A 25,321-nucleotide genomic window follows, 5' to 3' on the forward strand; every position below is an offset into this window, starting at 1 on the left:
GGCTTTTCATATGTAAAGACTGGCTGGAGCTGCTCTACCCAAGGCTGACAAAGCACACTCCGATATGGGATCTGGGTCCACTCCGCTGCCTCAGAATCTTTTTTTTTTTTTTAATTTTATTTTTTTCATTATGTTCAGTTAGCCAACATAGAGTACATCGTTAGTTTTTGATGTTCAGTGATTCATTCGTTGTGTCTAACACCCGGTGCTCATCATGTCACATGCCCTCCTAATGCCCATCACCCGGCTCCCCCAGCCGCCCCCCCCCCCAACCCTCGATTTGTTTCCTGGAATCTTGAGTCTCTCATGGTTTGTCTCCCTCTCTGATTTCTTTATGTTCAGTTTTCCCTCCCTTCCCCTGTGGTCTTCCACACTATTCCTTATATTCCACATATGAGTGAAACCATGTGATAATCACATCTGAATCTTAGGAATCTTAGGATTTCTTGGTTGGACAGGACTCCCCGGGTATGTGGCTGAGAAGGGGCAGGTGGGAGAATGGGAGGAGACACTAAGGAGTCCTTCTGTGGGGATGGGTACTTGACCCTGTGCCACAGACACTAGCCAGGTACGGCTAGTAACCAACGGAATGGTCTAAGAACAAAAGCCACATTGGGTCTCAAAGTATGAAAAAAAATGTTAAAATTCTCAATTTTAGGTTGATTGCGTATTGACATTGCGTGTGAAATAATATTTACTGTAGATTCGGTTAGGAAATGTTAAAATGGACACCCCCTTTCTCTGCTTTTTGGATGTGACTATTTAAAGCCACCTACGTGGCTTATATTTCTAGTGATCAGTGCTACTTTATATCCATTTCACAGGGTGGAATTGTGGCTCATGTTCACATGTGTTTCCTGTATTTTTTAAACAGAAGAAAATGAGAAACAATCATAAACAGGAGTCTTTCAGAAAAAATAAATGTATAAGGGAGAGTCTGGGAGTCTGGCAAGAACATGTCCTAGTTGTAGGATGTGGGCAACTAACCTGAGACTCAACTTCCTCTTCTGTAAAATGTACATAGTAACAGCTTTGATCTCACCAGGTTATTGTCAGAAGTGACAAATGCAGAGGAAAGCAGCACAGAGTGCTCAGCTCAGAACCTGACATAGTGAAGAATCAATACTTCATTATTCTTGGTTATATGTCAAGATTTTTCTGATGCCTTATCGTTTTTGTTTAAGATTCAGAGAGCGCAAGTGGCATGAGCAGGGTAGGAGCAGAGCAGGGAGCCCAATGCGGGGCTCGATCCCAGGACCCTGACATCATGACCTGAGCTGCAGGCAGACGCTTAACCAACAGAGCCAGCCAGGAGCCCCTCTGATGGCTTTACTTAATCCCTGTGGATTTCTAACTCCGCTCCTTTTCTCACTTCTCCAAGTTCCTGTTTGCCATCCTGCCTTCTGCTATATACCAGACAGCCAAGGTTTTGCCTTATCACTGCAGAAGCTTGGGTCTGGTTCCCTATTTTTGGCAACTTGTTCAGAATAAGGCACCTCCCACTTACTGACTTTAGCTCACTTGGATTTCAGAGCAAAAATTTTCTCCTGGCTAATACTGCCAATCAGGACACAGCACTCTGCTCGTGTCCCTTGCCTCATCCCCAAGATACCTGGTCTTGCCTTTGACTGCACTGCTTCTTTTGACGAGAAGGTCAGTCAAGACCAACTGATGCCACCAAAGCGGGTAAAGGTAACAAGAAAGGTCATGCAACCAGTTGCTCAGGAGAACCAGGCCAAGGCCAGAACAACTTTGTAACTTGCCCCCAAGCCTGGCCCTTTTTCTGTTTTCCTTCAAGGGGCTTGAAAAGCCGTGCTGTGTTCAAGTAAGGACAAGTGGGTTCTCGTCGCCTTCTAGATTCTTGCTGCCTGAAGTGGCGCCTCCCACAGTGGAGCAGAACACACATCCGAAACCCTGTGCTCGATGTCTGGGAACTAAGTCTTCAGATGAAGCTGGTTGTACTTGTCTGCAGTGGCAGAGAACAGAAAAGAACTTAAGCCTCGATGAAGACATGTCGCTTCCCTAGGTATGAGAAGCTTCCTAGTTCTTTCAGTTAATGAGATGAACCTTTCAGTCAGAACTGCTTCCAATATAAACAAGGAGAAATCACTTACGGACCCACTTGGAACAGCACACGCGGCTGCAAGGCATCCATGTCCGTGCTTCTTGAAGCAGTGGGAAAAAGGCTCCCAATTTTCTATGCAAGTATTTTTTGTTGTTGTTTAAACACAGAGAAATGATTCTTTCCATCCACCAGCTTTAACTGGGTGATACTCTTAAGGTTATTTTATTTTTTTTCCTTTTCAATTCACTGAGTGTTCTCAGGGAAGCAAACTCAAAGGAAAGAAATAAGCAAACTGGTTTGTGTTTTAAGCTTGGGATGAGGTTTGACAAGAGAAACCACTGGAAATTATCAGGGGGAGTGGAACTTCCTGGGCCTTCTTTGCAGACAGCTGGGATGTGTGGAGGATTTGTTGAGGGAACTGGGTTATAACCGGGGTAGAGAAAATACCGAGGGCCACTCCGCCACCAGGTAAGGAAGGCATGCCAAGGGGAGTGCGTGTGAGAGGGCGAGCTCTGGAGGCATGAGCAGGGCTGGTTTTCTGGGAGCATTTGTGAATAAAATGTTTACCATGGATCAGAGGCAGTCAGGGATTATTGCCAACCATCGCTTCCCTGTGGTTTCCTAGAAAATACAAAGGTTCAAAATGTGAATGAATCTTCCTTACTATGATAAGCAGATTTAGGAGAGGGAAGGAGCATTTCTAAAAATTCTATACACAGCCTTAAGATACCAGCTCTCCACACAGGAACTTACATTCTGGTGTCAGGGCTCCAGAGCGAAGAGAGCAAATGCTCTATAGATTCCTGATCTTCCTTTTTTGGGATGTGTTTTTTGTTTTTGTTTTTGTTTTGGTCACTGTAGATAAATGTTCCTTTTCTCTGTCAGAGGTCATAGAAAGAGATGAGTGTGTTAAGTTGAGATGTAAATGTAGGGGCATGCAAACATGTCCCTACAGTCATCTTGTGATCTCCCTACGGGTCAGACCGGTGTCCCTCGAGGGCCTGATCCTTTTGGAGGCTGATGTAGCTCAGTGCCACAAAGGCCACAAGCATGCTATTGGCAAAGGCCACAAGCATGCTATTGGCTAAACTTGAAAGATATTTTGTATTTTCCATTACTTGAAGATAATTGTCTTTCTCTCCCATGAGGATGGAAGAGATGATACAACTAAATATATTTGAAAATGAACAGAAGTGCTGTTGCAGGAACGAAGTTTAGAATTACAGGTGTACACCCCTAGTAAATACATGTCCAAGAAACATTCTCAGTGACAGGCTCTTCCCGATTTTGTGTCCCTTGAAATTGAATGCACAATCAGTGTGACTAAATATGCTTCTTTGTGACAAGGGACACCATTTCCATTTGTCTTGAAAATATCACTGGGTCTTTATGTGGACATTCTTCAAAGTACAAATATTGTTTCACCTGATTTTGCAGAGTGTATACATCTATTTCCTGAAAAAGAACTGGATTGCTAGACTATATAATATGCTTTCTGGATACCCAACAATAGGAACTTTTTTTTTAAATTAAGAGCTATCAACAGGTACAAAAAATTATCTAAAGCATTTAATGGTCTAACACAGTCCACGCCCCGGGGCTTGAAACACTGTGAAATTCCTTTTTGCTAGCAGCAAGAGAAGCTGTCAAGCACAACACTGAAAAATCGGTACCATTTCCTGACCGGTAAGCACAGATCTGGGGAGCTCAATATTTTGTTTCTTGCATTATTGTTCTCATGCTGTCTGTTTCTTCTTGCCTCTTGCCTGCTCAGGGCTGATTGTCGTGACCTTGGCGGTCTGCTGGATGCCTAACCAGGTGCGGAGGATTATGGCAGCGGCCAAACCCAAGCATGACTGGACCAAGACCTACTTCCGGGCGTACATGATCCTCCTCCCCTTCTCCGACACCTTCTTCTACCTGAGCTCCGTCATCAACCCGCTCCTGTACAACGTGTCCTCGCAGCAGTTCCGCAGGGTGTTCGGCCAGGTGCTGCGCTGCCACCTGACGCTGCCCCACGCCAACCACAGCAAGCACCTGCGCGCCCACGGCGCCTCCACCGCCGCCAGCACCCGCTCGGCACGCCGCCCCCTGATCTTCAGGGCTTCGCGTTCCAACTCCTCTGCAAGAACGAACAAGGTTTTCTTGAGCACTTTCCAGAGCGAGGCCAAGCCCCAGTCTGAGCCCCAGCAATTGAGTCTCGAGTCACTAGAGCCCAACTCGGCAGGGAAACCACCCACTCCTGCCACAGGGAATGGTTTGCAGGAGCATGAAGTGTGAATGTCAGGTATGGAAGCCTTGAAGGCTAACCGGCCTTCTAACTCCCCCAACGAAAGCAACATTATCCTGACACAGCGGTGACGGACTGTGCCCTTAGGAGGGACAGCAGTGGGAGCTAGGGGCCTTGGGGAAAAATGGATGCCCCCCTAAGTGCCTTCTAAGGGCGGATTCTGCCAGCTGGACCTTGACTTGGGAGAGACGGGGCAGACTTGCTTACGCCTTCCCTTCCTTTAAATACACACTGAAAATTCAGACCGAATTTATTCAGAGCTTACAAAAAATGTTTTACACTGCGCTCTTTCAGTGACGAAGGAACTGAACGAAAGAACACACTCCCCTCCCCACCCAGAATAAAAGGACACCCAGGAGAAGCTTGGGGAGCAGAAGGAGCGGAGGGCCCGAAGAACAAAGCAGGAGGGGCGAGCATCTCCTGCAGCTTCAGCAGTGAGCCAAGAGGAGGGCTAAGTGGAGGAGAAGGACGGTGGTGGGGAGCCCGGGCCGGAGGGCCAAGGCGGAACTGCTCCGTTTCTTGGGCCGGGGCCCGTTGCAAAGAGGGGTGTTGCAGCAGCTGATGCACACTGAGTTCAGTTTCCCAGGAGAGCAGAAGGACTGGTACCCGGCGGAGGCGATGAGGCAGGCCGCTGAAGACGCACACGACTTCCGGTACATGACGCCTGCAACACAAACCCAAGGACTTGGGTTAATGCTGGTGCCCAAAGGGGAGCTCATCCTTCCTCCTCCCACAGCCCACGCACCTGGAGGGGCCAGGAAGGTACTTCAGGTTGTTTCCTTGAGCACCCACCCCTCCCCCACCACTACCTATAAGGAAGAGGACTTCTTCCCCATATAGCTCCATTACTTTTGACAAATTGCAGGTATCTCCACTAGCTGTTTGGAACACCACCCCTCCCCCACCACTACCTATAAGGAAGAGGACTTCTTCCCCATATAGCTCCATTACTTTTGACAAATTGCAGGTATCTCCACTAGCTGTTTGGAACAAAGAGCTATTAAATCAAAGTTCGCTTTTAAAAATGATACAGAAATTATTATTTACCTTTTTTTTAAATTGCTATAGCTATCTCATGCCATGGAGAATGATACTGTATCACCTATGGATGTAATCAAATCCTAAAATTCTCCAAAGAACTAACCCCCATGAGAATAAGATCTCTACTGAAGGGGCCTTGGTTTTTCTGAGGTTTCAAGGTTCCCTAGATTTTAGGGAGGGCGTGGCCCAACGTACCCAGGAGAGCCTTATTCCAGGAAACAAGCTTTGCCCTCAGAGTATAAGGCCATCTGCCTATGTAGCGTCACATTTAGTAACATACTGTGTAGTTATGTCAAGGAGCACTTAAGACCTGTCCAACTGACAGCACAGTCATCAGAGGAGGTTATCTTGAATGCTCAATTCTTAAAGCTGGACTTTTATTCAAGTCAAATAATAGCTAACTTCATTTGTGTGCTTACCTGTAGGCCAGGCAGTCTACAGTGGGTTGCTGTATACTGGTTCAACCCTACAAGAGAGGTCCCCATTTTACAGATGGGGAGCATGAAGGGCAAGAGAAGTTTAGGAACTTACCCAAGGTCACACTCCTGGGAAACAGAGGAGCTGGGATTTGAACCTAAATTCTGGCTCCATTCTGTCAAGTCCTTACTAGTATATATACCAAAGTTGCCAGCCAGTAAACCACAAAAATATTTTTTTTTGGGGGGGTAGGGTGGTTGAAAGACAACAGTATCTCCTACTGAAGCTGGACCTGGACATGAGTGGCTCTGGCTTGTGTGCTGCCCTGCACAGCTGAGGGCTCCAACCCACCTTACCTTCTGACTCCCTGCGGACATGGGTATTTGCAGGCAGTGCTTCTGTTTGCACCTTCCTCCCCCTTCTGAATCGTGGTTTTAGGTTATGGAGAAATAGTAAAGAATTGAGCAACCTAAAACTTCCAAGTGGGAGGTAAAGAAATACTTAAAATTGTGTTTTAAAGTCATTTTTGTTCTCTAGCTACACGTTTGAAAGGATGGATTTTCTAATTGTTTTTAACACTATAGACTGTAGCTGCTCTGGTAAGATTTATCAGGTAAGATCTCAGGATCTGTGTGTGTGTGTGTGAGAGGCACTGTCTGATTTGTAGGAAACCTGCTGCTGGGCATTGCCCATTTTATTCTCAGAGTCCCTACATTTTCTATCCATTGCCATTGTAGGAATTTCTGCTGTCATTTGCTAGTTCAACGTCAATAAACTTTCTTGAAGTGAACTTTAAAAATTAAGAATACTTTATGTATTTTTCACTGTAAAAAAAAAACAAAACAATGAGATATGGTAAAAATGCCCCCTAAGAATACCAGAGGGGCGCCTGGGTGGCTCAGTGGGTTAAAGCCTATGCCTTTGGCTCAGGTCATGATCCCAGGGTCCTGGGATCAAGCCCCGCATTGGGCTCTCTGCTTAGCAGGGAGCCTGCTTCCTCCTCTCTCTCTGCCTGCCTCTGCCTACTTGTGACCTCTGTCTATCAAATAAATAAATAAAATCTTAAAAAAAAAAAAAAAGATGTAGAGGAGCTGGACTAAACACCACCACCACCATCAAAACAAGACCCATCTCTACAGTGCCTACAAACTAACTGCAGATATTGCATGCAAATGGAAACCAAAAGAAAGCTGGGAGAGCTCACTTGAACAAAACAGGCTCTAAAAGACTGTAATAAGAGACAAAGTAGGGCATTACACAAAGGGGTCAATCCAGCAAGATAGAACATTTGTAAATATTTATGCACCAACATAGAAGCACCTAAATCTATAAAACAAATATTAATAGACCTAAGGGAGAAATAGCAACACAATACCTGGGGAACCTTAATACCCCATTTACATTAACAGATCATCCAGACAGAAAATGAACAAGGAAACCTATACCTTCGGTAACATTGAACTTGAGGTGGAATGTTCTGTATATGTTCAGCCCATCAAAAAGCCACAGGGCAGATAGAGAAGATGGCACAGGAGGAGGATCCTGAGCTCACCTCATTCCACAGCCATACCCAGGCAATAACCATATCTATGCAACTAACTGAAAATAACCTGAAAAGTGGAAGATGAGATATTCTACAACTCCACAGAGAAAACACCACACAGATGAAGATAGGAGGGCTAGAGATGCAGTTGAGAAGTGAACCCCTAGAACAAATAACCACAAGTGGGAGAGAAATCACCAGCACAGAGGAGTGAGGGGATGAGACCCCACACTAGCTAACCCTAGCCCTGAGGATTTGCACTAAGATGGCCATTCCCACAATGTCTGGCTTTGAAAAATCAGCAGGCCTAAATTCTGGGAGAGCCAGAAGGCAACAGGCAAGGGAGTCCCCACCGTTAAATAGACAACATGCCGAATAAATTGGCCCGAGACACAGCATAGAAACAGTACTTTGCGAAGCACCTGGGGTATGTGGAATGGACATGTATTGACTAATCTTAGAATGTGTGCTGGAGGGGGCAGGGATCTTTAGGAGAGTTCTCTGGGTACAAACTGCTGGGTACCATTTTTCTCATCCTCCCCCAGCCTAGACAGCTATCACTTGCTGGAGCCAGTTCTGATACTTTGCTAGTATCCAAAGGACTCCAGCCCTGAAAAGGGGAGCAGATAAGCCTACATGTCAGTGTGCCTGAAGTTCTTGCTTCTAGGAGTCTTAACTGGATGCATAGAAGCAAGCCCTGCCCTTTGGTACAGGGAGGTTAGGGCAGAGACTAATTGCAGACATCTAGGATGAGGGCTGCCCCCTGCCCCCAATCCACCAGCAAGCTCACAGTGGCTATAGTTGGGTTTCTCAACAGCAGGTGGAACAAACCCTGCCCGGAGTGCCCATAGCAACTGAAGTGGCTTACTGCAACCGGCTGGGCTGAGGCCAACTCCACCCCACCATGTCCAGAGCAAATGTTGTTCAGCCACAATGGGAGGGCCTGGTTCTGTTGATGCACTATAGAACATCAGAGGACCTCTTCTATACAAGGCCACCTAATAGAAACACACACAGAGAACTAGAGAGGATAAGACAAAAGAATATGTCTTAAATGAAAGAACAAGACAGAATCACAATAAAAAAGTGAAGCTGAGAGAATGGATAAACTCAGAACTTCAACAAGAGATGAAAGATCTAAAAAGAACCAGTCAGAGCTAAAGAATACAACAACTGAAATGAAAAGATACACCGGAAGGAACTAAGAGCAGATTAGAGGATGCAAAAGAAGGTATCAGCAACCTGGAAGACAGGGTAATGGAAAGCACCAAGCTCACAGCAAAAAGAAAAAGGGAATAAAAAATGAGAACAAGTTAAGGAAACTCTGCAACATCATGAAGCATTAAAAGATTTGCATTACAGGAATCCCAGGAGAAGAAGAGAAAAGGGGCAAAAACATATTTGAAGGCATAACTGATAACTTGGCTAATCTGGGGAAGACAACAGACATCCAGATCTCGGAGGCACAGAGGGCCCCTAAGATGGTGAATCAAAGGTGCACACCAAGATACGTAGTAATTAAAAGGGCAGAAAGTGGTGACAAAATGAGAATCTTAAAAGCAGCAAGAGGAAAGAAAAGTTATATGCAAGGGAAACCACAACACAGCTATCAGCTGATTTTTTTTTTTTTTAAGATTTTATTTATTTATTTGACACAGAGAGAGAGAGATCACAAGTAGGCAGAGAAGCAGGCAGAGAGCCCTATGTGGGGCTGGACCCCTACACCCCGAGATCATGACCTGAGCCGAAGGCAGAGGCTTAACCCACTGAGCCACCCAGGTGCCCCTATCAGCTGATTCTTCAAGAGAAACATTGCAGGGTGCAAGGGAGTTTCATGATGTATTCAAAGTGCTGAAAGGAAAAAACAAACTTAGAACCAAGAATATACTCTGTCCAGGAAAGCTATCATTCAGAGTAGAAGGAGAAACAGAGTTTCCCAAATAAAAGTTAAAAGTGTTCATTGGCATGACACTGGCCTAGAAGGAAATGTTGAAAGGAATCCTTTAAATGTATACAAATCATAACTAGAGGAAAATTATGAAAGGAAAAAATCACACGAGTGAAAGCAAGCATATAGTAAGGGTACTGGGTTAATCACTTATAAAGCCCGTATAGAGATTAAAACACAAAAGTTGTTAAATCATTTACATCTATAAAAATTAGGCAAAGGATACACAAGATAAAAATATGTAAAATATAACATGTATGTGAAATGTCAAAGGGGAGTAAAGATGTGGGGCTTTTACAGTGTATTTGAACTTAAGTGAACATTAACTTAATATAGACTGCTGTACACGTAGGATGTTACATATGAAGCCAATGGTAACCACAAACCAAAAACCAAAACCCTATAAAAGATACACAAAAAATAAAACCGAGCATAACACTAAAGAAAACCATTAAACCACAAAAGAGAGCAGAGAAGAAACAGAGTAGAACTACCAAAACAATTGGAAAACAATATGGCAATAAATACATACCTATCAATAATTGCTTTAAATGTAAATGGATTAAATGCTATCATCAAAAGAAGGTGACTGGATGAATAAAAAACCAACACCCAAACAAAACAAAACAAAAAAAACCAACACCCATCTATCTGCTGCCTACAGGATACTAACTTCAGACCTAAAGACACAGGTGAAAGGATGGAAAAAGATACTCTATGCAGATGGAAGTGGGTGGGAAAAAGCCAGCGCAGCAATTTTTATCAAACAAAATAGATTTTAAAACAAAGAATAGAGTAAGAGAAAAAGAAGGGCATTACATAATGATAAAAGGCTTAATTAAACAAGAAGATACAACAATTGTAAATATGCATCCATCATAGGAGAACCTAAATACATAAAGCAAATATGAAGAGACATAAAGGGAGAAATGGACAGTAATGCTGTAAGCCTAGGGAATTTTAACACCCCCCTCAAATCAATGGCTCATCTAGACAGATAATCAACAAGGAAACGGTGGCTTCTGGTGACATGTTAAGCCAGATGGAACTAACATTCCATACCCAAATAGCAGACTATACATTTTTTTCAAGTACACATAGAAATTCTCCAAGACAGATCATATGTTAGGCCACAAAGCAGATCTCAATAAATTTAAGAAAACTGAAGTAATACCAAGTAAGTATTGTTACTTACTACACTATACTTGATATTGTTACCTTTTCCAACCACAGCAACATGAAACTAGAAATCAATTACCAGGGGGGAAAAATGAAAAAAAACAAACAAAAACAAAACCAAACACATTCTACTCAATAATGAATGGATCAACAAATCGAAGAGAAATAAAAAAATACATGGAGACAAATTAAAGTGAAAACAGAAAAATCTTTGAGACACAGTAAAAGCAGTTCTAAGAGGGAAGTTTATATTCATATAGGAATAACTCAAGAAACAAGAAAAATCTTAATCTAACTTTATACCTACAGGAACTAAAAAGAGAAGAACAAAGCCCAGCTAGAAGAAAGGAAATAATAAAGATTGGGTCAGAAAAATATTAAATACAGACAAAAAATGTAGAAAAGGTCAATAAAATCAAGAGTTCATTCTTTGAAAAGATAAACCAAATTGATAAACGTGTAGTCAGACTCCTCAAGAGAAAAAGAGCACTCAAAATCAGAAATGAAAAGCAAATGCTATCACAGAATATAAGAGAATACTATGAAAAGTTATATGCCAATAAATTAAACAACCTAGATAAATTCCTAGAAAAATACAGCCTTCCAAAACTGAATCTGGAAGAAATAGAAAATTTGAACAGACAAGATGCAAGTAACAAAATTGAATCAGTAATCAAAAAGCTCCAAACTAACAAAAGTTCAGGACCAGATGGCGGCACAGGTGAATTCTACCAAGCATTTAAAAAAGAATTAATATCTATTCTTCTTAAACTATTCCAAAAAAATAGAAGGGGAGGAAAAAAAACTTGTAAGTTCATTCTTTGAGGCCCACATTACCATGAGACCAAAACCAGAAAAAAAACTACCAAAAAACAAACAAACAAAACAACAGCAGCAGCAAGACAACTACAAGGCCAATATCCCCGAGGAACATAAATAAATAAACATTAGCAAAGCAAACTCAACAGTATGTTAAGTGCTTCACCATAATCAAGTTGGATTTATTCCAGAAATGCAAGGTTGGTTCCATACTCACAAATCAATATATCACACTAACAAGAGGAAGGATAAAAACCATATGGCCATCTCAGTAGATATCAGAAAAAGCATTTGACAAAATACAACAATGTTCATGACTTTAAAAAACTCTCAGCAAAGTGAGTTTAGGGAGAACATACCTCAACATAATAAAAGCCATATGTGAAAAACCCACACCTAACATCACACTTGGTAGCGAAATACTGAAAGCTTTCCTTCTAAGATCAGGAACCTAACAAGGATATCCACTCTAACCATTTGTATTAAACATAATAATGGATGGCCTGGTGATAGCAATCAAGAAAGAAAGAAAAGGAATCTGAATTGATAAGAAGTGAAACTGTGACTATTTGCAGAATACATGACACCTTATATAGAAAGTCTTAATGTTCCACTGAAGAGCTACCAGAATGGATGAATTCCATAAAGCTGCAGGGTTCAAAGTTAATATGCAGACATCTGTGGCATTTCTGTACACTACTAACAAAGTAGCAGAAAGAGAAACTAGGAAAACAGTCCCATTTACAACTGCACAAAAATAAATTCCTAGGAGTAAATTGAATGAAGGAGGTGAAAGGCCTATACTCTGAAAACTAAAATGCATCGATGAAAGAAAGTGATGATACAAACAAATGGAAAGATATTCCATGATTGTGGACTGGAAGGCTATTGTTAAAATGCCCATACTACCCAAAGCAATCTACAGATTTAGTGCTGTCCGCATCAAAATACCAATAGCATTTTTCATAGAATTAGAACAAATAATCCTAACATTTGTATGGAACCACAAAAGCTCTTGAACAGCCAAAGCAATCTTCAGAAAGTAGAACAAAACTGGAGGTATCACAATCAATCCCAGATTTCAAGATATACTACAAAGCTATAGTAATCAAAATGATATGGTACTGGCATAAAAATATAGATCAAAAGAATAGGATAGTGAGCCCAGAAATAAACCCACCCTTAGATGGTCAAATAAGCCATGACAAAGGAGGTAAGAACAGTCAATGGGAAAATGACAGCCTTTTTTTTTTTTTTTAAGATTTTATTTATTTATTTGACAGAGACAGCAAGACAGCGAATACAAGCAGGGGGCATGGGAGAGGGAGAAGCAGGCTTCCCGATGAGCAGGGAGCCTGATGTGGGGCTCAATCCCAGGACCTTGGGATCATGACCTGAGCTGAAAGCAGACACTTAATGACTGAGTCACTCAGGCACCCCGGAAATGACAGTCTTTTCAATAAATGGTATTGGGAAAATTGGACAAGAAATAGAAAAGAATAAAACTGTACCACTTTCTTATACCATACACAAAAATAAACTCAAAATGGATTAAAGACCAAAATATGAGACCTGAAACCATAAAACTCCTCAAAGAAAATAGAGGCAATAGTCTCTTGGGCATTAGTCTTAACAACACACATATGGTTATATCTCCTCAGGCAAGGAAAACAAAAGCAAAAGTAAACTACTGGGACTATAACAAAATTAAAGAAGCTTTTGCATGGCAAAGAAAAACATGAATAAAACAAAAAAGACAGCCCATTGAATAGAAGAAGAAGTTTTCAAGTAACATATCTGGTAAGGGTTAATACCCAAAATATAAAATGAACTTACACAACTGAACACCAAAAAATAATAATAGTCAATTAAAAATGGGTAGAGGACCTGAATAGACATTGTTTCAAAGAAGACATACAGATGGCCAACAGACACGTGAGAAAAGATTCAACATCACTCATCATCAGAGCAATGCGAATCAAAACCATGGTGAGATATGACCTCACACCAGTCAGAGTGGCTGGTATCAAAAACCAAGAAATAGTGAATTTTGGCAGGGATTTAACCTTCATGTACTATCAGTAGGAATGTAAATTGGTATAACTATTGTGGAAAACAGTATGAAGTTTCCTCAAAAAATTAAAAAAATAGGAATACTATATGATCCAGTAATTCTACTACTGAGTATTTATCCCAATAAAACAACACACTAAGCTAAAAAGATAGGGGCACGTGGGTGGCTGAGTGGGTTAAACCTCTGCGTTTGGCTCAGGTCATGATCTCAGGGTCCTGGGATCGAGCCCCGCATCCGGCTCTCTGCTCAGCAGGGAGCCTGCTTCCCTTCCTCTCTCTCCGCCTGCCTCTCTGCCTACTTGTGATCTCTCTGTGTCAAATAAATAAATAAAATCTTTAAAAAAAAGATATATGCAACCTTAGGTTTATTGAAGCATTATTTACAATAGCTAAGGTATGGAAAGAACCCAACAGTCCATATGTGCTAAAAATGTACAATGGAATATTACTCAGCAATAAAAAAGAATGAAATCTTATCATTTTGACAACATGGATGGACCTGGAGAGTATTATGCTACGTGAAATATACTAAATGAACTCACTTATGTTGTGAAATCTAAAACACAAAACAAGGGTGCCTGCATGGCTTAGTTGGTTAAGTGTCTGACTCAGTTTTAGTTCAGGTCATGATCTCAGGGTCATAAGATCAAGCCCTGCTTTGGGCTCTGTGTTGGTCATAGAGTGTGCTTAAGCTTCTCCCTCTCTTTCTGCCTCTCCACCTCCCACTCACACACTCACTCTCTCTCTTCCTCTAAACAATAAAAACAGAATGAAACCAAACATGCTTAAATACAGAGAACAAATTTGTGGCTGCTAGAGGAGCAGTGGGTGGGAGATAGGAAAAACAGATGAAGAGGGTTAAGAGTTACAAACTTCCAGTTGTAAAATAAGTCACAGAAATGAAAAAGTACAGCACAGAGAACATCATCAGAAATATTGTAATAATGTGAGTAGAGGAAAGCAACAGAATATACATTCTTCTCAAGTACACATGGAACATTCTTCAGATAGATCATATGTTTAGTCACGAAACAAGTCTTAACAAATTTGAGAAAAGTGGAAATATATCAAGCATCTTTTCAGTGGTATGAAATTAGAGATCATTTAGAAGAAGAAAACTGGAACTTCACAGATATGTGGAGATTAAACAACAAGCTACTAAACCACCAGTGGGTCAACAAAGAAATCAAGACAAATTTAAAAATACCTTAAGACAAATGATAATGGAAATGCATCATAACAAAACTTACGGAATGCAGCTAAAGCAATTCTAAGAAGGAAGTTTATAGTGATAAATGCCTACCTCAAGAAATAAAAGTCTCAAACAACCTAGCTTTACACCTCAAGGAACTAGAAAAAGAACGGAGTTCAAAGTTAGCAGAAGGAAGGAAATAATGGTCAAAGCAGAAGTAAATGATGTAAAGAACAGAAAAACAATAAAAAAGAATAACCAAACTAGGAGTTGGTTTTTTGAAAAGATAAAATTGGCAAGCTTGTAGCTAGAAAGACTAAGAAAAATGAGAGGATTCAAATAAATAAAATAAGAAATGGAAGAGGGGCCATTATAATACCACAGAAACACAAAGGATCATGAGACTACTATGAATGATTACAAGCCAACAAAGAGCCCAAAATATACAACAGGGGGGAAAACAGTCTCTTCAATAAATGGTGTTGGGAAAACTGGATTAGTGTCTAACACCAAAGACAAACATTAACCCAAAATGGATTAAAGACTTGAATGTAAGACCTGAAATCATAAAACTCCTAGAAGAATACGTGAGGAATAGGCAACTTGACACTGGTCTTCATGATGATTTTTGGTATTTGATACTAAAAGCAAAAGCTCCAATAACAAAAATTAATAAGTGTAAGTAGCTTAAATTGGAAAGCTTCTGCACGACAAAAGAAACCATCAGCAAAATGAAAAAGCAACTTAGTGAATGGGGAAAATTTTGTAAATAATGTATCTGGTAATGGATTACTATCCAAAATATGTAAAGAACTATTACAACTCAGTAACAAAAAACAATCATTACAACTAAAAAATACAAAGGATCTGAATGGACATTTTTCCAAAGACATATAGATGGCCAACAGGTACATGAAAATATGTTCAAAATCACTAATCATCAGGTTCCTGGGTGACTCGATTGAGTGTCTGACCGGCTCAAGTCATGATCTTGGGGGCCTGGCATCTTGGGTTCTGACTTTGGCTCAGATCATGATTTTGGGAGCCCTATGTCAGGCTCCCTGCTCAGCAGGGAGTCTGCTTGTCCCTCTGCCTCTGTTACTGTTTGTGATCTCTCTCTCTTTTGCTCAAATAAAAAATAAAATCTTAAAAAAAAAAAACACTGGTCACCAGGGAAATGCAATCAAACCATAATGAAATATCACCTCATACCTTTTAGGTTGGTTATTAGTAATAAGAAGTAACAAGCGTTTGTGAAAATTTGGGGCAAGGAACCCCTTGTGCACTGTTGGTGGGAATGTAAACAGTCGCAGCCATTACAGAAGGTAGTATGGCGTTTCCTCAAAAAATTAAAGAGAAGTACCATAGGATTCAGCAATTCTACTTTTAAGTATTTTTCTGAATAAAACAAACACACTATTTTGAGTAGGTGTATGTGTTCCTACGTTAAATTACAGGGTTCTTTACAATAACTAAGATATGGAAACAACCTAAATGTCCATCAATCAAATGAGTGGATAAAGAAAATGTGACATATATACAATAGAGTATTACTCAGCCCTAAAAAAGAAAGTCTTGCCATTTGTGAAAGAAGTCAGACAGAGAAAGATAAAACCATTTGATCTTACTTACATGTGGAATCTAAAAACAAAAACAAAAGAAAGCCAAAGTCATAGATACAGGAGACAGATTGGTGGCTGCCAGAGATGGGATGTGGCAGGCGGGTGAAGGAGTCAAAAGGTATAAACTTCCAGTTAAAAAATAAGTAAGTCAGAGGGATGGAATGGACAGCATGGCAACAACATAATGAGATGTATTGCCTATCTGATAGTTGCTGAGAGACTGCATCTTAAAAGTTCTCATCACAAGAAGAAAAATTCCATAACTATGTATGGTGACACATGTTAACTAGCTTTACTACTATGGTGATCATTTCACACTAGACAAATATCGAATCTTTATGTTGTCCACCTGAAACAAATAATGATATGTGTAAATTATACCTTAATAACAAAAAATAATTTTAAAAAATAATTTTAACCTTAAAAAACCCTGAAAAAAATTATGCCTGAAGTTACAAAGAGATGTGCCAACAGAGCCACAATCTGCACTTTTGCTGACACCTGCCCATCTTCAGTCAGAAACAATCTATCTTTGTAAGGGGTGTGTGTGTGTGTGTGTGTGTGTGTGTGTGTTGTGTGTGTGTAGTGGGGGGGGGGCGCACATCTGTGGTCAGGTGGAAGCCCTTAGCCCTTAAGAAAGGGTTCAAGAATAGACACCACAAAAAAGACTCTATGAAGGGAAAAGTTATAAACTCCATCCCTAAAAAAGGGGCATTCACTGTACTAAGGGGTTGGGGGGAAGAAAACAGGTCTGATGCTACAGAGATGTATCAACTGATTGGCTACTCGGGGCCAGGACACCATGGGGAGGTCCAGGAGTAATGAGACCGCCAGAATGATCCCTGCATGAGCCATGAGGTTCACAGCAGCTGTCCTGCTCATCCACCACTGTGAGCCTCCCAAGGGGGAGTCTAAGTCCTGGAGACCAGAGCTACAGATACTGTGGAAGAGATCAGAGGTGATTAAAAAGATTTCTAATCAGATGAAAGGACATTTGGACCTAACAGACATCAAAAGTAAGTGATGGGCAACCAGCTGATGTTGTGGTATTAAGGCCCCGGGGTTTGGAGATATTCAAAAAGAACAAAGAAAAAATGCTCTAATATTCAACTGTTGGCGGAGGTAGAGGAAGAATGTAGGTGTTTTACTAGTGGGAACCGGCAAAGTCAGGATTAAAAAGGACTCTGAGAAAACAGAAAAGCATTTTTCTCATGTTTGAAATCAAAGTGGTAGAAATATCCAGGTAAAACTGCCTTTGAGAGCCAGGTGGTAAGGCTGAGGTTGAGGCTGGGACAGAAAGTTGATGGTTTCTAATCTGCAAAGAAGTGAAAATAAACCTCAGGGCCTCAGAGAAAGAGGCTTCTAGTTCCATTCTAGACTCTACAGCAGGGAGAATGGGAATGGAGAGGGGGGCCAGGGACAAACAGGAAGTGGTTATAGAGAATGATGAGAATTTCCCAACAAGAAGCATGTGACTGAACACCACACGGCAGCCATAAGGTTTTAAAAAAATGTCCCTGAGTTTAGGCAGGAGGAAGTCAGGGTGGCATGTGATGGAAGAACTGGTTAAGAAAACCACAGGGGAAATTCTGAAGAAGCAAGGGGTGGACCCGCATAGAATAAGACTCAGGCTGAAAGGAAATAGGTAGGTTGCTAAGTATGAAGGGCCAGATCACAACTCAGAACTATTTACCAGTTCCATCACTCACAGCCTATCTGGATAAATTCCAAATGGATCTAAGATTTAAATGTTGAAAAAAAAATCATGAAAGTACTAAAAAACACTGTGGGACCTGGGAGATTTATCATTTAAGAATAGTGAAGGCTATTCTATGATGCACACTCAGAAGCCATTAAAGAGAAGACTAATAAATTAGACTATACTAACATTTTAAAGAATTTACAGAGTTAGAACAAGCACTTTTAAATTCATATGGAGCCCTGATATGAGGAAGTGGAGATGCGATGTTGGGGGGGGTTTGGGGGGGTAGGAAAAGAAAAAATGAAAGAAGAGGGGATTGGGAGGGAGACAAACCATAAAAGACCCAATCTCAAAAAACAGACTGAGGGTTGCTGGGGGAAGGGGGGACAGGAGAGGGTGGTGGGGATATGGACATCGGGGAGGGTATGTGCTATGATGAGTGCTGTGAAATGTGTAAACCTGGCGATTCACAGACCTGTACCCATGGGGATAAAAATATATTATATATTTATTAAAATAAATAAATTTAATTTAGAAAATTCATATGGAGCCAAAAAAAAAAATTCATATGGAGCCACAGAAGACCCCCAGATAGCCAAAGTAACCTTGAAAAAGAAAAGTAAAGCTGGAAGCATCACAATTCCAGACTTCAAGTTGTATTACAAAACCATAGTGATCAAGACAGTATGGTACTGGCACAAAAATAGACATAAAGATCAATGGAACAGAAGAGAAAACCCAGAAATGAACACACAACTATATGGTCAATTAATCTTTGATAAAGCAGGAAGGAATATCCAGTGGGAAAAAGACAGTCTCTTCAGTAAATGGTGGTGGGAAAACTGGACAGCCACATGCAAAAGAATGGAACTGGACCACTTTCTTATACCATACACAAAAATGAATTCAAAATGGATGAAAGACCTAAATGTGAGACCAGAATCCATAAAAATTCTAGAAGAAAACATAGGCAGTAACCTTCTTGACTTTTGCCAAAACAGCTTCTTTCTATATGTCTCTAAAGCCAAGGGAAACAAAAACAAAAATAAATGATGGGGACTTCCTCAAAATCAAAAGCTTTTGCCCAGTGGGGTGCCTGGGTGGCTCAGTTGGTTAAGCATCTGACTGCAACTCAGGTCATGAACACAAGGTCCTGGGATTGAGCACTGTGTTGGGCTCCCCACTCAGTGGGGAGTCTGCTTGTCCCTCCCCCCACTCATGTTCTTTCTCTTTCTTGCAAATAAATAAAATCTTAAAAAAACAACAAAAAAACCCCATTCTGCACAGTGAAGGAAATAATCAACAAAACTAAAAGGCAACCTACAGAATGGGAGACAATACTTGCAAATGAAGTATCTGATAAAGGATTAATATTTAAAATAAATAAAGAACTTCTAAAAATCAACACCCAAAAGCCAAATAAGCCAATTAAAAAGTGGGCAGAAGACACTAATAGACATTTTTCCAAAGAAGACATCCAGATGGCTGATAGACACAGGGAAAGATGCTCAACATCACTGATCATCACGAAATGCAAATCAAAGTTACAATGAGATTTAACCTCCCACCTGTCAAAATGGCTGAAACGAACAATGCAATAAATATCAGGTGCTGGTGAGGATGTAGAGGAAGGGGAACCCACTTATACTGTTGGTGGGAATGTAAACTGATGCAGCCACTCTGAAAACAGTATGCAGTTTCCTCAAAAAGTTGAAAACAGAGCTACCTTTTGATCCAGCAACTGTACGTCTAGGTATTTACCCAAAGGATACAAAAATAGTGATTCAAAGTGATACATGAACCCTGATATTTATAGCAACATTATCAATAATAGCTAAAATTATGGAAACAGCACAAACGTCCATCGACTGATGAATGGATATAACAGATGTGGAGTGTGTGTGTGTTTAGATACACATATGTTTACATACACGCATATATACACACACACAGACACACACACATATACACAATAGAATATTACTCAGCCCTAAAAAAGAAGATGAAATCTTGCCATTTGCAATGACATGGATGGGAGCTAGAGAATATTACGCTAAATGAAATAAGTCAGTCAGATTAAAGACAAGTATCATATGATTTCACACATGTGGAATTTAAGGAACAAAACAAATGAGGAAATGGGAAAAAAGAGAGAAAGGCAAACCAAGAAATAGGCTTTTAACCATAGAGGACAAACTGGAGGTTACCAGAGTGGAGGTGAGTGGGGGAATGGGTTAAATAGGTGATGGCGATTAAGGAGGGCACTTGTGATGAGCACTGGGTGTTGTATGAAAGTGCTAAATCACTATATTATACACCCCAAACTAGTATTACACTGTATACTAACTAACTAAAATTTAAATAAAAACTTAAAAAATTTAAAAATACAAAAAATTAAAAATACAAAAAATGAAAAGCAAATCATTAAAAAAAGAAAATAGCATCAGTGAGCAAAGCCCTTGAAGTAAAATAATCTGAAATCCATGATAACAAAGATAACAGATTTCCACCATCAATAAATCTATAACAAAGGTATGTATAACAAAGATAAACTGATAGCGACAGAGATAAACTACAGGAAAATTTGTTCTCACAGGCACATTTACCATTACACCATTTTACAAAGAACATGATTCAAAGTGCTATTTCACATTCTAGGAAGTCCATAAGACATTACATTTGTCTCTTAAAATATACAGTTATGTAAGTTGTTTCTTTGTCATTAATTTTATTTCTGTCTATAAATAGAATGTATGCTAAAGAGTGCTATCAATACAGAACAGGGAAAATAAAACTCTTGCTTTGGAAAAAAATCTTTCTAATAAAATTACTACGTAAAAAGATAAGTGAAATATCAGGGAAATAATTGTAACTCAAATCAGAAAGAGCAAATTTCCTTAATTTGTAAAAAAGTCCTAGGAATCAGTAAGGAATAAATAATAACCCATCAGACGAATGTTAGAAGTAAATCAACAGTTTATAAGAAAGAAAATAAAATGAATTTTGAAACAATGAAAAGAGATTCACTCTGATTCAATACAAAGTAATACAAATTAATTAGCTGCATTGAGATACCATTATTATTTATCACCTGGGCAAGGATCAAGAGTTAATTAGCAATGTATTTGTTAGAATACTGTATTTGGAATTCCCACGGTATTTGGGAAACAGGTCCTTTCCCACATTGTCAGTTAAGAAGGTAAACAGGGGGGTGCCTGGGGGGCTCCGTCAGTTGAGCATCTGCCTTTGGCTCAGGTCCTGATCCTGGGGTCCTGGGATCGAGCTCCACATCAGGATCCCTGCTCAGTGGGGAGTCTGCTTCTCCCTCCCCCACTTTCCCTGCTTGTGTTCCCTCTCTCGCTGTGTCTCTCTCTTTCAAATAAATAAATAAAATCTTTTGAGTGTAAATAGATATAAACTCCATGAAGGTGATGTTGCAGCATCTATCAGTACTATGAAGTTCAACCCAGCAATTTCACTTTTATGAATTTAAGTTACATATGTGTTCACACCCATGCAAAATGACTATATACAAGGTCCTTAATCTCAGAGTGGTTTGCAGCAGCAAAAAATGGACAATCACATAACCTACCACCAGGGGGACTGGTAAACACCCAGTGACCCATCCACACAATGGAATGCTTTGCAGCTGTAAAACAAGGGGGAATAAGCATCAAGATATTTTGTTCAAAAAAAAAAAAAAGAAACAAAAACATGATAAAAGAGTAAATATTAAAAGTTCTCATCACAAAAAAGTATGTGTGGTGATGGATGTTAATTAGACTTACTGTGCTGACATTTTGTAATATGTACACATAACGAATCAGGCTGTACACCTGAAAGTAATATAAGGTTAATGTCAATCATATCTCAATAATAAAAAGGTATTCATCAGCAAAATATTGGCAAACCAAATTCAATACATTACATTAAAAGGATCAGACACCATGATCAAGTAGAGGAGCACCCAGGGATGCAAGGATAGTTCAACATCCACAAATCAATCAATGTGATACACCACGGGAATGAAATGAAGGATAAAAATCATATGATCATCTTAATAGATGCAGAAAAATCTTTTGCAAGATTCAATATCCATTTATGATATGATCGCTCAATAAAGTCGGTATAGAGGGAACATACTCCAACATAACAAAAGCCATATACAACAAGCTCACAGCTCACATCATACTCAATGGTGAAAAGCTAAAAGGTTTTCCTCTAAGATCAGAAAAAGACAAAGATGCCCACTCCCACCAATTTTATTTAATTTTTTATTAAATTTTATTTAAGCATTGAATTGCTTTTTGGCCTGTCAGCTAAGATCAAATGCAACACAGTTTTGAAAACCCTAGCCAGAGTAATTAGGCAAGAAAAAGAAATAAAAGGCAACTAAATTGGGAAAAAACCCATCACTATTTCCTGATGACATGATATTATATACGGCAAACCCTAAAGACTGTACCAAAAATCTATTGGGACTAATGAATTCAGAAAAGCTGCAGGATAAAAAATCATTATACAAAAATCTGTTGCATTTTTGTATGCTAATAAACTAGCAGAAAGAGAAATTAAGAAATCAATCCCATTTACAAATGCAAAGAGCTAGGAATAAGTTTAACAAAAAGGTAGAAGACCTGTGCTCTGAAAACTTTAAGATACTGAAAGAAATTGAACAAATGGATAGATATTTCATGCTCATAGATTAGAAAAATATAGTTGATGTTCATACAACTTAAAGCAATGTACAGATTCAATGTAATCCCTATAAAAATTCTTGTGGCATTGATCACAGCAATAGAACAAACAACCCTAAAATCTGTATGGAGTCACAGAAGAGTCTGAAAAGGCCAAAAGAATCTTGAGAAAGAACAAAGTTAGAAGCAAAAGACTTCCAAATTCAAATTATATTACAAAGGAATGTAGGAATCAAAACTGTATGGTATTGGCATAAAAACAGACACACGGGGCACCTGAGTGGCTCAGTGGATTAAGCCTCTGCCTTTGGCTCAGGTCATGATCCTGGAGTCTTGGCATCGAGCCCTGAATCAGGCTTTCTGCTCAGCAGGGAGCCTGCTTCCCCCTCTCTCTCTGCCTGCCTCTCTGCCTACTTGTGATCTCCGTCTCTGTCAAATACATAAATAAAATCTTTAAAAAAACCCAGACACACAGATCAACAGAACAGAGTAGACAGCCCAGAAATAAACTGATGTATATATATGGTCAATTAATTTCTGACAAAGGAACCAAAAATTACCATGGGAAAGGACAGTCTCTTCAGTAAATGGTGTTGAGAGAACTGGACATCCACAGGCAAAAGAATAAAACTGGACCACTATTTTACATCATCCAGAAATACTAATTCAAATGTATCAAAGACCTAAATGTTACACTCAAACAACAAAATTCCTAGAAGAAAACACAGGCAATAAGGTCCTTGACATCACTCTTGGTAAGGATTTTTTTTAGCTCTGACTCCCAAAGCAAACAGAGTAAATGCAAAAACAGACAGGTGGGATTACATCAAACTAGAAACTTCTGTTCAGCGAGGGAAACCATCAGCAACATGAAAAGGAAACCTAAAGAATGGGAGAAAATACTGACAAATCATATATCTGATAAGGGATTAATATCCAAAATATATAAAGAACTCATATAACTTGAAGGCAAAAAACAAACAAACAAAAACAAAACCAATTCTATCAAAAACGGGCAGATGACCTCAATAGTTTTCCAAAGATACACAGATGGCCAACAGGTACATGGAAAGATAGTCAATATCACTGGTCATCAGGGAAATGCAAATCGAAACCACAATGAGGTACCCCCTCATACCTGTTAGGACGGTTACTACTAAAAAGACAAGAGATAACAGTTGTTGGTGAGGATGTGGAGAAAGGGAACCCTTGTGCACTGTGGGTGGGAGTGCAAACCAGCACAGCCACCATGGAAAACAGTATGGAGGATCCTCAAAAAATTAAAAATAGAACTACCATATAATGCAGCAATTCTACTTCTGGGTATTTAACCAAAGATAATGAAAGCATTAATTTGAAAAGATATATGCATCTCCTTGTTTACTGCAGCACTGCTTACAACAGACAAGACATGAGAACAACCCAAGTGTCTACTGATACGTGACTAAGGAAGATGTGGCACACACACTAGAATACTATCCCCCCATAAAAAGAATGAAATCTTGCCATTTGTAACAACATAGATGGACCCTGAGGCGATGATGCTAAATGAAATAAGTCAGAAAAAGACAGATACCATATGATCTTATTTATATGTAGAATTTTAAAACAGCAACAAGCCAAGCTCACAGATACAGAGAACAGATTGGTGGTTGCCAGAGGTGCGGTGTGGGTGGAGTGAGTGAAGGGAGTCAAAAGCTACAAACTTCCTGTTATAAACTAATTAAGTCCTGGGGCTGTAATGTGCAGCATAGGGGCTATAATAATACTATATTGCATATTTGAAAGTTGCTAAGGGAGTAGATTTTTAAATTCTTCATCACAAGGAAATCATTGTTTGTAACAGTATGATGATGGATGTTAACTAGGCATTGTGATGATCATTTCAAAATATAGGCAAATATCAAGAAAGGAAACATAGCATAGGCAGACAGTTCCTTTTTCTTCTTTTCTTTTTTAAACTAACAAATGAGTTCATGGTTCTTACGATGTTCCAGATAGAGTTTTAAGAGCTCTACAGATAATATATCGTTTAATCTTTGTTATAACCCTAGCAATAATCCTCATTTTGCAGATGGAGAAACTGAGGCAGGAAAGGTTAAATAATTTGCTTAGGGGCCATGCAGGGCATTAGAAGGTAGAGCTGGGATTACAACTCAGGAAGCCTGCCTTTAGATCTCTGCTCTTAAGCACCGTGTGACATGGCTTACCAGGGGACACAAATGACAAAAATTACACATACATATATACATTTTGCATATATACTCATGAAATACTTCTGGAAGAACACAAGAAAGAGACAACACTGATTGTCTCTGGTGTTTGCTTTGGCAGCACCTATACTAATACTGGCTGTCTCTGGGGAGGGGTACTGGGTGGCCACAGGACAGGGATGAAAAATGCCCCGTAAAGCTGGTTTTTATCATTTGAAATCAGAACATTGCAAACGGAGCACATTTTTTTTTTTTTAACCTTCTAAAGTAAACAATGTCCCCACAGAGTCATTTTAGTAGATGCCTTCTCTTTCAGTCTGGCACACATCCCTTCCTGGCTGCGTCCACCAGAGGGCTCCTGAGAATAAACATACCCTCAAGAAGAACATCCTGAAGACGTGGCCCGGAATCCAAATCTCAGGGTCACTGGACAGGAGTACTCATGTCTACCCTTCTTTTCATTTTCCCTTGAACCCAGTCCCCAGGAGCTTGGATTTGGGCCCAAGAGAGGAGAGGCGGC

At 39.9% G+C, this 25,321-nt stretch overlaps 2 protein-coding genes across 2 annotated transcripts in view; one reads left to right on the forward strand and one right to left on the reverse strand.

Moving 5' to 3' along the window:
• Positions 1–4,382, forward strand: part of GPR39 (G protein-coupled receptor 39) — a 198,783-nt gene extending 194,401 nt beyond the window's left edge. Inside the window, exon 2 of the mRNA XM_080799082.1 lies at positions 3,840–4,382. Within this exon, the coding sequence (XP_080655208.1) occupies positions 3,840–4,345 (506 nt within the window). The 3' untranslated portion in view covers positions 4,346–4,382. The remainder of the gene's footprint in view (positions 1–3,839) is intronic.
• A 190-nt stretch (positions 4,383–4,572) lies between these two features.
• Positions 4,573–25,321, reverse strand: part of LYPD1 (LY6/PLAUR domain containing 1) — a 43,696-nt gene continuing 22,947 nt past the window's right edge. Inside the window, exon 3 of the mRNA XM_080799083.1 lies at positions 4,573–5,019. Coding sequence (XP_080655209.1) covers positions 4,784–5,019 — 236 coding nt within the window. The 3' untranslated portion in view covers positions 4,573–4,783. The remainder of the gene's footprint in view (positions 5,020–25,321) is intronic.

Source organism: Martes martes, assembly GCF_963455335.1.
Source record: "Martes martes genome assembly, chromosome: 3".
NCBI classification, from domain to species: Eukaryota; Metazoa; Chordata; class Mammalia; order Carnivora; family Mustelidae; genus Martes; species Martes martes.